Genomic DNA, 15,077 nt, shown 5'->3' on the forward strand with positions numbered 1-15,077 from the left:
GCTATTGATCTTTGGAGCAGGTAAGTTTTCCTTGAGTGGTACATATTGGGCTGTCTGAAAACAGAGTTTAGTCTAGGACAATTTGTCTGCACTACTAATTAACAGCTGTTACAATACCAAACTAGGGCAGTCCCTATAGGAGAAAAAACACAAGAATTATACTGTATTTTCACATACTATCTATTCCTGACACTGGAGTGGCTTATAAACTTACGAAGTATATAATTTGAGGTCTGGGATCTGCCAATATGTGGCTGGTTTTCTGACTGTTTCGGATAACATGATTTTAGTCTCGCTTGAATATAGGTCAATCTTAAATAGTCTCCTGATGAGTCGCCTTTGGTGAGGACGATGAAACCCGTAGAAATGAGAGGCTTGGAGAGTGTGTGTGTATACATCACCTCACCCTATATACTAAACTGTGGAGTACATGTTTTTTCTACTAGTCACCTGCTGACTAACCTTCAGAGGGTAAATTATGGGTATAGTTTTACTTTTGGAATTAATAAAGTTTAGTTTTACCCTTTTTTTCAACAAACATGAGGAATGACAAGAGACAACCCATTTAAGAATATTCAATTTTGGTTAAAACTATTCCAACATTATGAACATAAAAAAGGCTTCTCTCCTATGTGACGGCTCTGATGTTTATTAACAGTTGATTTCCAAGTAAAATATTTCCCACATTAAGAAAATGAAAAAGGCTTCTCCCCTGTGTGACTGCTCTGATGTTTAACAAGAAGTGCTTTCAATTTAAAACATTTCCCACATTCTAAACAGGAAAAAGGCTTCTCCCCTGTGTGAGTTCTCTGGTGAGTAACCAAATATGATTTCTGGTTAAAACATTTCCCACATTCTAAACAGGAAAAAGGCTTCTCCCCTGTGTGAGTTCTCTGGTGACTACCAAGATGCCATTTCTGGTGAAAACATTTCCCACATTCTGAACAGGAAAAAGGCTTCTCCCCTGTGTGAGTTCTCTGGTGCTTAAAAAGATGCCATTTCTGTTTAAAACATTTCCCACATTCTGAGCAGGAAAAAGGCTTCTCCCCCGTGTGGATTCTTTGATGACGATCAAGATCTAATTTCCTTTTAAAACATTTCCCACATTCTGAACATGAATATGGCTTCTCTGCTGTGTGCATTATTTGGTGCCTAACAAGATTCCCTTTCATGATAAAACATTTCCCACATTCTGAACATGAAAAAGGCTTCGCTCCTGTGTGAGTTCTTTGGTGTTCATCAAGATTCCATTTGCGGTTAAAACATTTCCCACACTCTGAACAGGAAAAAGGCTTCTCTCCTGCGTGAGCTCTCTGGTGGTTAACAAATTTTGATTTATGAGCAAAACATTTCCCACATTCTGAACAGGAAAAAGGCTTCTCTCCTGTGTGAGTTCTATGGTGATTAACCAAATCTGATTTCCGGTTATAACATTTCCCACATTCTGAACATGAAAAAGGCTTCTCTCCCGTGTGAGTTCTATGGTGAGTAACCAAAGCTGATTTCGAGGTACAACATTTCCCACATTCTGAACATGAAAACGACTTATTTGCTTTAGGAGCAGTTTGTTTTTTAATGCCTCTTTTGTGACTTTGATTTTCCTTAGTAGTCAGTAATGAATCAGAAGATGGGACCTGTTTCATAGGATCAGATGACAGATCTTTGCTGTTAATGGATGATGATATATCTGGAGTAACAGCAATTACTTCAGTTGTATCTTGTAGGATCTCAAAATCATCAGATTTAAATATTGAAGATGTCAGCTGTCCCTCTGATATCCTGGTACAGTCATCTACGAAGATAAACATTTTTTTTTTAAATAAAATATCCTTGAGTTTTACATTTTTGAACATTTGTACTTAAACTGTCCATAAAAATGGCAAGCTATCTAATAAACTTTAATTATTTACCAAGACAATGACAGTTGACAGTCTAATAGAAAACCTTGTTGTATGAACCAGTAGTGTGTGGTGTTCAACTGTTTGTTCAATCTGCCTCCCAAATATTGAATAAAAAGAAACCAATTAATGTTATGTAGGCGAAAATAATACCAATTCTCATCTCACAAAAACAAGTCCCCACTCAGGTCTATCATCTGTCAGTGGAAAAACAGAGGCTCCCACACTATAAGTGGCTCAAAGGCTGTTGAAAAGTAACAGAATTTCTATAAACCAATCCAGCAAAATCCACTCTCACTTCTGAGTCTTGCAGTGTGCTCAAACAACATTAAGGATTCCTGTATTTAGCAATATTATATAGTGAGAAGAATCCACTTAATTTGCGGTGTGTGTCTCCTGGAGCACAATCTGGGCACTATGTGCTGGGTAATAAAATGGCAAATGTGTAATTTTCACTCTCCAATATCCACTGCGTGTTAATTTCTGGAAAGTGGCTGTGGAGTCAAAATATTCATTCCTCCTGCACACGTGGTCTAAATTGCTGGTACCCCTCATTTAATGACTGAAAAACTCACAATGATCACAGAAATAACTTGAATCTGACAAAAGTAATAAGAAATAAAAAAGCTATAAAAATGAACAAATGAAAGACAGACATTGCTTTTCAACCATGCTTCCACAGAATTAGAAAAAAATAAAAATAAACCTCATGAAATAGGCCTGGACAGAAATGATGGTACCCTTAACTTAATATTTTGCTGCACAACCTTTTGAGGCAATCACTGCAATCAAACGATTCCTGTAACTGTCAATGAGACTTCTGCACCTTTTGACAGGTATTTTAGCCCACTCCTCAGGAGCAAACTGCTCCAGTTGTCTCGTGTTTGAAGGTTGCCTTATCCAGACGCCATGTTTCAGCTCTTTCCAAAGATACTCAATAGGATTTAGGTCAGGGCTCATAGAAGGCCACTTCAGAAAAGTACAATGTTTCCGTCTTAGCCATTCTTGGGTGTTTTTAGCTGTGTGTTTTGGCTCATTATCCTGTTGCAAGACCCATGACCTGCGACTGAGACCAAGCTTTCTGACACTGGGCAGCACATTTCTCTCTAGAATCCCTTGATAGTCTTGAGATTTCATTGTACCCTGCACAGATTCTAGACACCGTGTGCAAGATGCAGCAAAGCAGCCCCAGAACAGAACAGAGCCTCCTCCATGTTTCACAGTAGGGACAGTGTTCTTTTCTTGATATGCTTCATTTTTCTGTCTGTGAACATAGAGCTGATGTGCTCTGCCAAAAAGTTCAATTTTTGTCTCGTATGTCCATAGGACACTCTCCCAGAAGCTTTGGGGCATGTCAACATGTAGTTTGGCAAATTCCAGTTTGACTTTTCTATGATTTTTTTTCAACAATGGTGTCCTCCTTAGTTGTCTCCCATGAAGTGTACTATGGCTCATACGACAGATGGTGCGATCTGACACTGATATTCCTTGAGCTTGAAGTTCACATTTAATCTGTTTAGAAGTTTTTCTGGGCTCTTTTGTTACCATTCGTATTTTCCGTCTCTTTGATTTGTCATCAATTTTCCTCCTGCGGCCACGTCCAGGGAGGTTGGCTACAGTCCCACGGATATTAAATTTCTGAATAATATGTGCAACTGTAGTCACAGGAACATCAAGCTGCTTGGAGATGGTCTTATAACTTTTACCTGTAACATGTTTGTCTATGATTTTCTTTCTACTCTCCTGAGACAACTCTTTCCTTCGCTTCCCCTGGTCCATGTCACCCAACAGAACAATGAGTATCTGAGAACAAAAACCACTGATACATACTAATTAAACAGGTCCAAATACATACCTTTTCAAGGGATTAGATCAACATGATCAAGGACACTCCAAACTAGATAATTCCTGCACAAACACACGGAGTAAATGTCCAAAAGTAATTATTTCATAAAAATAAGAAAGTGTATTGAAAACATGATATTATAAGAAAATCACAAAAAAATTAATGATAAAACCTCTTATCAATGACAAGGCATATAGAGAGCTTCTCTGTGAAGGACACAAAACAGTGGCACTGAGAAAAAGCAGACTGGGCAAACAGAGGTCATAAATCTCCACCTTAATAAACTTCAATGCAATAGCAAAAAAAATGCGTAGTGCAAATAAGGTGCAAACATTATACCAATTATCCGAAAAAGTAGAGGCCTTAATGTGGCTTAATGTGGGAGGGTATACATCACTCTAAATAAACCCATTAGCCAAATATCACTACCCTAGGGAAAAAAAGCAACACTCAAACAAAGTCCTGCTTACCTATGTTGCCTGCCAGCGTGTGTCCAAGGCAGCCCCGACGCACTTTCAGGAGGCAGCCTCCCGAAGAAGCCCACGCGAAACACGCATCAGGGCTGCCCTGGACACACACTGACAGGCGACATGGGTAAAGGCCCCGTCTCACATAGCGAGATCGCTAGCGAGATCGCTGCTGAGTCACAAGTTTTGTGACGCAACAGCGACCTCCATAGCGATCTCGCTATGTGTGACATGTACCAGCGATCAGGCCCCTGCTGTGAGATCGCTGGTCGTGTCGGAATGGCCTGGACCTTTTTTTGGTCGTTGAGGCCCCGCTGACATCGCTGAATCGGTGTGTGTGACACCGATCCAGCGATGTCTTCACTGGTAACCAGGGTAAACATCGGGTTACTAAGCGCAGGGCCGCGCTTAGTAACCCGATGTTTACCCTGGTTACCAGCGTAAATGTAAAAAAAAAAAAACAGTACATACTCGCCTTTCGGTGTCCAGGTCCCTTGCCGTCTGCTTCCTGCTCTGACTGTGAGCGCCGGCCGTACAGTGAGAGCACAGCAGTGACGTCACCGCTGCGCTCTGCTCTCAGTGTACGGCCGGATCTCAGTCAGAGCAGGAAGCAGACGGCAAGGGACCTGGACACCGAAAGGCGAGTATGTACTGTTTGTTTTTTTTGGTAACCAGGGTAAACATCGGGTTACTAAGCGCGGCCCTGCGCTTAGTAACCCGATGTTTACCCTGGTTACCCGGGTGCTGCAGGGGGACTTCAGCATCGTTGAAGACAGTTTCAACGATGCCGAAGTCGTTCCCCTGATCGTTGGTCGCTGGAGAGAGCTGTCTGTGTGACAGCTCCCCAGCGACCACACAGCGACTTACCAACGATCACGGCCAGGTCATATCGCTGGTCGTGATCGTTGGTAAATCGCTTAGTGAGACGGGGCCTTTAGTGGGACTTGTTTGAGTGTCGCTTTTATCCCTAGAGTAGTGATATTTGGCTAATGGGTTTATTTACAGTGATGTATACTCTCCCACATTAAGCCATATTAAGCCCTCTACTTTTTCAGATAATTGGTATAATGTTTGCACCTTATTTGCACTATGCACTTTTTGCTATTGCTCTGAAGTTTATTGAGGTGGAGATTTATGACCTCTGATTGCTTGCCCAGCCTGCTTTTTCTCAGTGCCACTGTTTTTGTGTCCTTCACACAGAAGCTCTCTATGTGCCTTGTCATTGATAAACTGTTTCATCATGATTTATTTGTGACTTTCGTGTAATATAAACTTTGTCATTTTTATGAAATAACTGTTTTTGGACAGTGAGTATCTGTAGCCCTATATACCGGCCACTCACTGATTCCAAGATTGTAGACACCTGTGATGCTAGTTAGAGGACACACCGCGATTTAACATGTCCCTTTGTCACATTATTTTCAGGGATACCATCATTTCTGTCCAGGCCTATTTCATGAGTGTTTTATTTATTTATTTTAATTCCGTGGAAGCATGGTTGAAAAGCAATGTCTGACTTTCAATTGTTCACTTTCATAGATCTTTTTTTTATTATTACTTTAGTCAGATTCAAGTTATTTCTGTGACCATTGTGGGTTTTTCTGTCATTAAACGAGGGGTACCAACAATTTTGACAACATATGTATAGATTATAACCCTCAGTGAATTAATTTATAAAATGCAATCACTTTATGGGGATTTCGACTATTCTGGTTTTCTTAAAAAATGTTTTTGCAAAAAATAGCGGCGCTTGTGAGATGGATGTGGGTAGCTGCGGGTATTACTCCTTACCACACAGAAGGAGAAAAGGAAGAACAGATAAAATGCAAAAATATTGTAACAATATTTCTACCTGCGCTAAGCTTTAAGGTGCATTGATAAACATTACCTGTTTGATGAACATGTATATAAGTCGAACTTTGATCGTGAGAAGGGAGCTGTTTGCTGAGCAACGAATCAAGTTTTGATCGTAGGAGGGGACTGGAATAGGAAGCGATAGGAAATTCAAATTTTTAAAATAAAAGTCACAAGTATAGGTCACCTAATGAAAGCGTACGTAGTGATTAATCATGTAAAATATATGATACTGTACATATAAGGATGATTATAATTATAATCCAGATGTGCTTAATATATAAGGGTTAAAAAAACTTGGAATAGACACCCTGCAAGTGCGCTGATAGGATTATAAAGTGTGTGTTTCTCCACCTGGTCGGCTGCGATGCGGAGCCTGATACCTGTGGTGTGGACGTCTATGCAGGAGGGAGAGAAACAAAGTCCGTATGTCCTTAGCGATCAAAGTTTAAGTGAATAAAACAGTTTTTACTTAGCTAGGTTGATGCTTTCCTTGTTTCTTCTCAGGCGGCTTGTGCAAGCGCCGTCCCGGCCGGTGACGGACGCCCGCGCGGCCTGTACTTGGTTGGCAACCCTGAGGAAGGAAACCGCAGCATTTCCGAAATGCGTTGGTTTTTGGCTCCCACAGCGCTCCGTACCATCACCAGGGGCACCACGTGATCTACGATCACGTGACCCGAACGCAATCTGCAGGTCCTGCGAAGCACCGCGCAAGATCTACCAAGTACAGGCCGCGCGGGTGTCCGTCACCGGCCGGGACGGCGCTTGCACAAGCCGCCTGAGAAGAAACAAGGAAAGCATCAACCTAGCTAAGTAAAAACTGTTTTATTCACTTAAACTTTGATCGCTAAGGACATACGGACTTTGTTTCTCTCCCTCCTGCATAGACGTCCACACCACAGGTATCAGGCTCCGCATCGCAGCCGACCAGGTGGAGAAACACACACTTTATAATCCTATCAGCGCACTTGCAGGGTGTCTATTCCAAGTTTTTTTAACCCTTATATATTAAGCACATCTGGATTATAATTATAATCATCCTTATATGTACAGTATCATATATTTTACATGATTAATCACTACGTACGCTTTCATTAGGTGACCTATACTTGTGACTTTTATTTTAAAAATTTGAATTTCCTATCGCTTCCTATTCCAGTCCCCTCCTACGATCAAAACTTGATTCGTTGCTCAGCAAACAGCTCCCTTCTCACGATCAAAGTTCGACTTATATACATGTTCATCAAACAGGTAATGTTTATCAATGCACCTTAAAGCTTAGCGCAGGTAGAAATATTGTTACAATATTTTTGCATTTTATCTATTCTGGTTTTCTGTCATTTAGTCATATTAGGGCTCCTGCATATGGTGTGTCCAATCTCATCTGGGATCTGTTCCTGCTGTCCAGCTGGAGTAATCTGCTCCCTACTTCAGCCAATTGGAAAGTACCACACCCTACTAATGCTCAGAGCTCATGGTCGGAATCTGCCAGAATCAGCGTTGTTCTCCTCTGGTTCAGTCCTCTGTGCTCAGCTTGCGGCTTGTGTATTTGTTTCCTGTTGTGACCGTGGCCCGTTTACTGACTACTCTTGTGTCTTCTGATTCTGTATTCTGTCCTTCCGGTTCTGACCCAGCTACCTGACTATTCTTCTTGCCATCTAATACCACAGAATAGCAGGTAACACCATGGTCCAAGCCTAGGGGTCCCAGTGTAAGTCCAGATCCATGTAATGGTGGTGAAGGGCGATAAGCAAGGCAATCCTTGGGATATGGAAAGCAGAGAAGATAGTGCCAAGCATGTTCATGGTGGAGATCTTTTGAGCTGCCAGTTGACCACGAACAGTGCTCCCAATACATTGTGTCTGCAAACTATTCCAGCTAGATCAGCATTCAAACAGCTAAATGGCGCTCCTTCCCTTCTGAACACTGCCGTGTGCCCAGAGAGGAGTGTACAATCGTATGTAGGGTATTGTGAGAAGCTGGAAAATAATTTGTAAGATCCATTTGTTTTCTATTATCCTTTGTGAATAATTCCAAAGTTATCACCACATAAAGTGACCACGTCAGATTGTAAAAATGGGGCCTGATTAAGAACACAAAACTGGCTGCGGGAAGAGGATAAATCAGAGGATTCTGGACACTACTGTAATCAAAAACTGACTATAGACAATAACATCTACTGAAATGCTCAAACTGAACAGTCTCCATCAGTAATAAATGAGGAGCTAGTGGTGAAACCTCTCTGGGGTAATTAGAGCACGGGGCTCGGTGACTTCACAATCTAAACTATCGGAAGCTCCAAGATTTTCTGTCAGATGAGTTTCAAGAAGAAATATTACACATTTATAGAGAACTGTGTATAATAGTGCAGAGCGGAGATGTCTTAAAGGGAACCTGTCAGCAAGATTGTGCTCAGTGACTACAGACACTGTCAGGTCGGTGCCGTTATACTGATTACACCGATACCTGGTGATGAAATCCGTCTTGTGGTTGTTGTTTATTCTGTATTTGTAGATTTCATTTTAATGTGATTCTTGTGCTCTGGGGCGGGGCTGTGGGCGGGGCTTTATGTGGAGCTCTGGTTACATACGCATCTGTATTGGCTTATAGCAGGTCATAAGGTCAATGGCGGCGCCTGCGCAGTAGCATCTATAAGTAAGAGATAGTTGCTGCTGGTATCATTTTGCTGGATGTAATTTTTTTCTAAGCCTCCCAATAGCCACATTATTATAGGCATTATCAACAATAATATCAGCACTATTATATGCATTATGTAAAAATAGGGGGCAGGTCAGTGAGGGATCAGCAACCTGTCATAAGCCAATACAGATGCATATGTAATCAGCGCACCACATAAAGCCCCGCCCACGAGCACCACATAAAGCCCCGCCCACAGCCCCGCCCCAGAGCACAAGAATCTCATTAACTGAAAACTACAAATACAGATTACACAACAGTAAACCAGAGTTGCATTCATTTATGGTGGACCATTGGAGCTACTATGAATCCTGACCAGAAGATTAGAGAAAATAATATTGCTCCCCATTTCAGGAGAGATTGTGCAGTAATCTGAATTTCTTAGGATAAAACAATGTAATTTATGAGGTGGAGTGAATCCATGAAACCAGGGCTGGAGCCAACACATCTCCTGCAGGCGGGAATAAATGTATATTACAGCCATCAGCCGCGCACAGCTCAGAGATACATCATGGCACCGGTGTGATGGGTTTATGTAGATTATCACAATCCTCCTTGAAGTTAGTCGGTCTTAATACAAATTGAAAAGTCCGGAAAAAGGGAAACTCTGTTATTGTCCAGAAATTCACACTTGGCCTCACTGCACATTTAATGTTGTCCATCATAAAAGTGAAGTTTGGCCAGAAAGACGGGACCTGGTCTTGTAGGGACCATATGATCACATCCAGCAGCACAGAAGGGAGATTCATCCGATAAGATCTCAGGGTTCTAGGAAGCCAACAGCATCATTACCCTCCGCTTTCTCTTACAGGCCCATCATAATATTTTTCTTCATGTGATTTTCTATCTTGTCAGCACATTCTACGTACGCTGTCATTTGGCTTTATAGTTCACAGATCTGGGCAGGTAACAGCGTCTCCTAAACCCAGGGGGTAGGTGGATCTACCAGGTTGTAAGTTCTATAGAAAAGGGCTTTCAGTGACCAAAGTTATTTGAACAGTTTTGGGTGGAGGAGAATGTTGTGGTCTAGAGGCAAAATGGTGATCATGGTAATACGGCCGGACTACACCACCGATAAAGCAGCCACAGCCGGTGACTGAGAAGAATCTGTGACTTCTCTGCATTTAGTGGTCACTACTCACCTGGGTAGCCATATGTGGGAATCTCCTCTTTACACCGCTCATCCCCCCTCACATATGTCTCTGTAGTATTAATATGGGTCATATCTTCACCCTGAAACAAATATTGTAAAAGTCACCGACAGATGGAGAAGTCCCATCTATGATCAGCTCTAATCCTGCCATCTCTACCGTTCTCACTACACAAGTATAAAACATATAATACTGGTGGATAAAACAAGACTGAGCACAAGACCTTCACCGGCGTCTACACATCATAGGGGAGATCTCCTGACACCTTCTCTCCATCTACCTGATGGTCCTGAGGAGCATTGGGATCTTCTTGGTTACAGTCCTGTGGAAGAAGAGGATGGGGACATCTCTCTGGTGTTGTCCTCTTACTGGATAGATCTGGAGGAAACACATACAGGGAGTGAATTCATTCTTTACATACAGATAATTATAGGCCGTGTGTATTTAGTCCTGTCTATTACCTGGAGATGTGAGGGGCTGGGGAACCTCCATTATGACATTCTTGTACAGATCTCTGTGTCCTTCTAAATACTCCCACTCCTCCATGGAGAAATAGACAGCGACATCCTGACACCTTATAGGAACCTGACACATACAATGATACCGTCATCCCCCGATCCCTTCATAGTGTTACTGTATAATGTCCCAGCATTCCCAGCAGTGTCACCTCTCCAGTCAGCAGCTCAATCAACTTGTAGATGAGTTCTAGGATCTTCTGGTCATTGATGTCCTCATGGATCAGGGGGTGAGGTGGAGCCCCCGTGATTGGGCTCAGGGGTCTTCCCCATCCCTCAGACACAGGGTCCTGACAGCGATCACTAGAGGTCTTCTTCACCACTGTGTAATCCTGGTTATGGAGAGACACGTTAATAAATCTCACTACAGACATTTCCAGAGTCCTCACCTCTCCAGTTCTGTCCATCTGTTATTCCCATAGATAAGAATGATGTAATGTGACGTAACCAGAATCTCTCACCTCTCCAGTAAGCCGGAAGAGGATCTCTAGGGTGAGGTGTAATATCCTCTCCGCCATCTTGTCTCTGTCCATATCCATCTTTGATGGGTAAATCAGGAAAATTCTCTTTTGTAGAAGATCTTCACTGAGAGGATCCGATATTGTAGAGACCTGAATGAGAAGATGAGCCGATGTAACATCATAAGAATCCTGTAATAATACAATTACTGGAGATAATAAGGGAAACATATGAGGAGAGTTATTATTTTACAGTATTTAGTTTCCTTCTTTACATCTACTAATAAATCCTATATATTTAGGCCACAGACAACAAGCAGTTTCCTCCTCGGAGTCGGCAGCTGAATACGTTCCTCATAGACTCATCTTCCATAACGCTAATTCTCGTCTCATTTACCGACCCTGGAATCGGCATTAGCAATACTGCAGGAGATATTCATTACATGCGACAGGAGAAATAACTACTTCATGATGAGGACGACATCTTCATCTTCTACTACGGCTCTAGAGACATATGTGGCCAGAGTCGGTCACTGACTCCATCACCACCGGCCTCTATATGAAGGTTTCCCGTCTTCCCCGCACTGGAATCTTCTACCTATAGGGACATTACTAATATATGGGAGCACATAGAGGACAGTAATAATAAGGAAGGAAGGAAAACCAACATAAAACGCAAAAATAATACTTATACCTTAAAATTAAAAACTGCAAGATATGATTACAAAAAATAATAAGACCTGTCCCACAAGTTTTTTACTAATATTGTAATAATAGGTCTTGTCTTGAGTTTAACCCCTTCATGACCTTGGTATTTTCCATTTTTCCGTGTTCGTTTTTCGCTCCCCTCCTTCCCAGAGCCATAACTTTTCTATTTTTCTGTCAATATGGTCATGTGAGGGCTTATTTTTTGCGGGACGAGTTGTACTTTTGAATGACATCATTAGTTTTACCATGTCTTGTGCTAGAAAACGGGAAAAAAATTCCAAGTGCGGTGAAATTGCAAAAAAAGTGCAATCTCACACTTGTTTTTTGTTTGGCTTTTTTACTTGATTCACTAAATGCTAAAACTGACCTGCCAATATGATTCTACAGGTCACTACGAGTTCATAGACACCTAACATGTCTAGGTTATATTTTATCTAAGTGGTGAAAAAAATTCCAAACTTTGCTGGAAAAAAAAAAGCGCCATTTTCTGATACCCATAGCGTCTCCATTGTCCGTGATCTGGGGTCGGGTGAGGGCTTATTTTTTGCGTGCCGAGCTGGCGTTTTTAGTGATACCATTTTGGTGTAGATACGTTCTTTTGTTCACCCGTTATTGTATTTTAATGCAATGTTGCAGCGACCAAAAAAAAGTATTACTGGCTTTTGGAATTCTTTTCTCGCTACGCGATTTAGCGATCAGGTTAATGCTTTTTTTATTGATCGGGCGATTCTGAACGCGGCGATACCAAATATGTGTAGGTTTGATTTTTTTATTGTTTTACTTTGAATGGGGCGAAAGGGGGGTGATTTTAACTTTTATTTATTAACCCCTTCATGACCCAGCCTATTTTGGCCTTAATGACCTTGCCGTTTTTCAACGCTTCAACGGATCCTTGCGGTTCTGAGTTTGTTTTTTCGTGACATATTGGGCTTCATGTTAGTGGTAAATTTAGGTCGATAATTTCTGAGTTTATTTGTGAAAAAAACGGAAATTTGGCAAAAATTTTGAAGATTTCGCAATTTTCACATTTTTAATTTTTATTCTGAAACCAGAGAGTTATGTGACACAAAATAGTTAATAAATAACATTTCCCACATGTCTACTTTACATCAGCACAATTTTGGAAACAAATTTTTTTTTTTGCTAGGAAGTTATAAGGGTTAAAATTTGACCAGTGATTTCTCATTTTTACAACAAAATTTACAAAACCATTTTTTTTAGGGACCACCTCACATTTGAAGTCAGTTTGAGGGTTCTATATGGCTGAAAATACCCAAAAGTGACACCATTCTAAAAACTGCACCCCTCAAGGTGCTCAAAACCACATTCAAGAAGTTTATTAACCCTTCAGGTGTTTCACAGCAGCAGAAGCAACATGGAAGGAAAAAATGAACATTTAACTTTTTAGTCACAAAAATGATCTTGTAGCAACAATTTTTTATTTTCCCAAGGGTAAAAGGAGAAACTGGACCTCGGACGTTGTTGTCCAATTTGTCCTGAGTACGCTGATACCTCATATGTGGGGGTAAACCACTGTTTGGGCGCACGGCAGGGCTCGGAAGGGAAGGAGCGCCATTTGACTTTTTGAATGAAAAATTGGCTCCAATCTTTAGCGGACACCATGTCGCGTTTGGAGAGCCCCCGTGTGCCTAAACATTGGAGCTCCCCCACAAGTGACCACATTTTGGAAACTAGACCCCCCAAGGAACTTATCTAGAAGCATAGTGAGCACTTTAAACCCCCAGGTGCTTTACAAATTGATCCGTAAAAATGAAAAAGTACTTTTTTTTCACAAAAAAATTATTTTAGCCTCAATTTTTTCATTTTCACATGGGCAACAGGATAAAATGGATCCTAAATTTTGTTGGGCAATTTCTCCTGAGTACACCAATACCTCACATGTGGGGGTAAACCACTGTTTGGGCACATGGTAAGGCTCGGAAGGGAAGGAGCGCCATTTGACTTTTTGAATGAAAAATGATCTCCATCGTTAGCGGACACCATGTCGCGTTTGGAAAGCCCCTGTGTGCCTAAACATTGGAGCTCCTCCACAAGTGACCCCATTTTGGAAACTAGACCCCCCAAGGAACTCATCTAGAGGCATAGTGAGCACTTTAAACCCCCAGGTGCTTCACAAATTGATCCGCAAAAATGAAAAAGTACTTTTTTTTTCACACAAAATTTCTTTTAGCCTCAATTCTTTCATTTTCACATGGGCAACAGGATAAAATGGATCCTAAAATTTGTTGGGCAATTTCTCCTGAGTATGCCGATACCTCATATGTGGGGGTAAACCACTGTTTGGGTGCACGGCAAGGCTCGGAAAGGGGAGGCGTGCCATTTGGCTTTTTGAATGGAAAATTAGCTCCAATCGTTAGCGGACACCATGTCGCGTTTGGAGAGCCCCTGTGTACCTAAACATTGGAGCTCCCCTACAAGTGACCCCATTTTGGAGACTAGACCCCCCAAGGAACTTACCTAGATGCATAGTGAGCACTTATAACCCCCAGGTGCTTCACAGAAGTTTATAACGCAGAGCCGTGAAAATAAAAAAATAATTTTTCTTTCCTCAAAAATGATTTTTAGCCCAGAATGTTTTATTTTCCCAAGGGTAATAGGAGAAATTGGACCCCAAATGTTGTTGTCCAGTTTGTCCTGAGTACGATGATACCCCATATGTGGGGGTAAACCACTGTTTGGGCGCACGGCAGGGCTCGAAAGGGAAGGCACGCCATTTGGCTTTTTGAATGGAAAATTAGCTCCAATCATTAGCGGACACCATGTCGCGTTTGGAGAGCCCCTGTGTGCCTAAACATTGGAGCTCCCGCACAAGTGACCCCATTTTGGAAACTAGACCTCCCAAGGAACTAATCTAGATGTGTGGTGAGCACTTTGAACCCCCAAGTGCTTCACAGAAGTTTATAACGCAGAGCCATGAAAATAAAAAATAATTTTTCTTTTCTCAAAAATGATTTTTTAGCCCACAATTTTTTATTTTCCCAAGGGTAACAGGAGAAATTGGACCCCAAAAGTTGTTGTCCAGTTTCTCCTGAGTACGCTGATACCCCATATGTGGGGGTAAACCACTGTTTTGGCACACGTCGGGGTTCGGAAGGGAAGTAGTGACGTTTTGAAATGCAGACTTTGATGGAATGCTCTGCGGGGCGTCAGGTTGCGTTTGCAGAGCCCCTGATGTGCCTAAACAGTAGGAACTCCCCACAATTGACTCCATTTTGGAAACTAGACCCCCAAGGGAACTTATCTAGATGTGTAGTGAGCACTTTGAACCCCCAAGTGCTTCACAGAAGTTTATAACGCAGAGCCGTGAAAATAAAAAATGTGTTTCCTTTCCTCAAAAATATTTTTTTAGCCCAGAATTTTTTATTTTTGCAAGAGTAACAGGAGAAATTGGACCCCAAAAGTTGTTGTCCAGTTTCTCCTGAGTACGCTGATACCCCATATGTGGGGGTAAACCACTGTTTG

At 41.7% G+C, this 15,077-nt stretch overlaps 2 protein-coding genes across 2 annotated transcripts in view; both read right to left on the reverse strand.

The window, feature by feature from the left end:
* Positions 1–560: 560 nt before the first annotated feature.
* LOC143766934 (uncharacterized) lies at positions 561–9,989 on the reverse strand. The gene is made up of 2 exons (XM_077254942.1): positions 9,905–9,989; positions 561–1,792 (listed from the first exon to the last, which is right to left on the reverse strand). Exons 1-2 carry the CDS (start codon positions 9,984–9,986, stop codon positions 687–689), a joined length of 1,188 nt encoding a protein of 395 aa, XP_077111057.1. The 5' UTR covers positions 9,987–9,989; the 3' UTR covers positions 561–686.
* Positions 9,990–10,136: 147 nt separating this feature from the next.
* The window catches only part of LOC143766935 (gastrula zinc finger protein XlCGF66.1-like), a 193,120-nt gene continuing 188,179 nt past the window's right edge, over positions 10,137–15,077 (reverse strand). Inside the window, exons 2-5 of the mRNA XM_077254943.1 lie at positions 10,890–11,039; positions 10,581–10,760; positions 10,375–10,498; positions 10,137–10,291 (exon numbers count right to left, since the gene is read on the reverse strand). Of these exons, the coding sequence (XP_077111058.1) occupies positions 10,149–10,291; positions 10,375–10,498; positions 10,581–10,760; positions 10,890–10,967 (525 nt within the window). The 5' untranslated portion in view covers positions 10,968–11,039 and the 3' untranslated portion in view covers positions 10,137–10,148. The remainder of the gene's footprint in view (positions 10,292–10,374; positions 10,499–10,580; positions 10,761–10,889; positions 11,040–15,077) is intronic.

Source organism: Ranitomeya variabilis, chromosome 4 (genome assembly GCF_051348905.1).
Source record: "Ranitomeya variabilis isolate aRanVar5 chromosome 4, aRanVar5.hap1, whole genome shotgun sequence".
Lineage (NCBI taxonomy): Eukaryota > Metazoa > Chordata > Amphibia > Anura > Dendrobatidae > Ranitomeya > Ranitomeya variabilis.

Bases quoted from the DNA above. Each gene is read 5' to 3' on its own strand.
- LOC143766934 (XM_077254942.1), bottom strand. From the start codon at position 9,986: ATGACCCATATTAATACTACAGAGACATATGTGAGGGGGGATGAGCGG. The intron at 1,793-9,904 runs GTGAGTAGTGAC...TTATCTTCGTAG, and splicing joins TCCCACATATGGCTACCCAG to ATGACTGTACCAGGATATCA.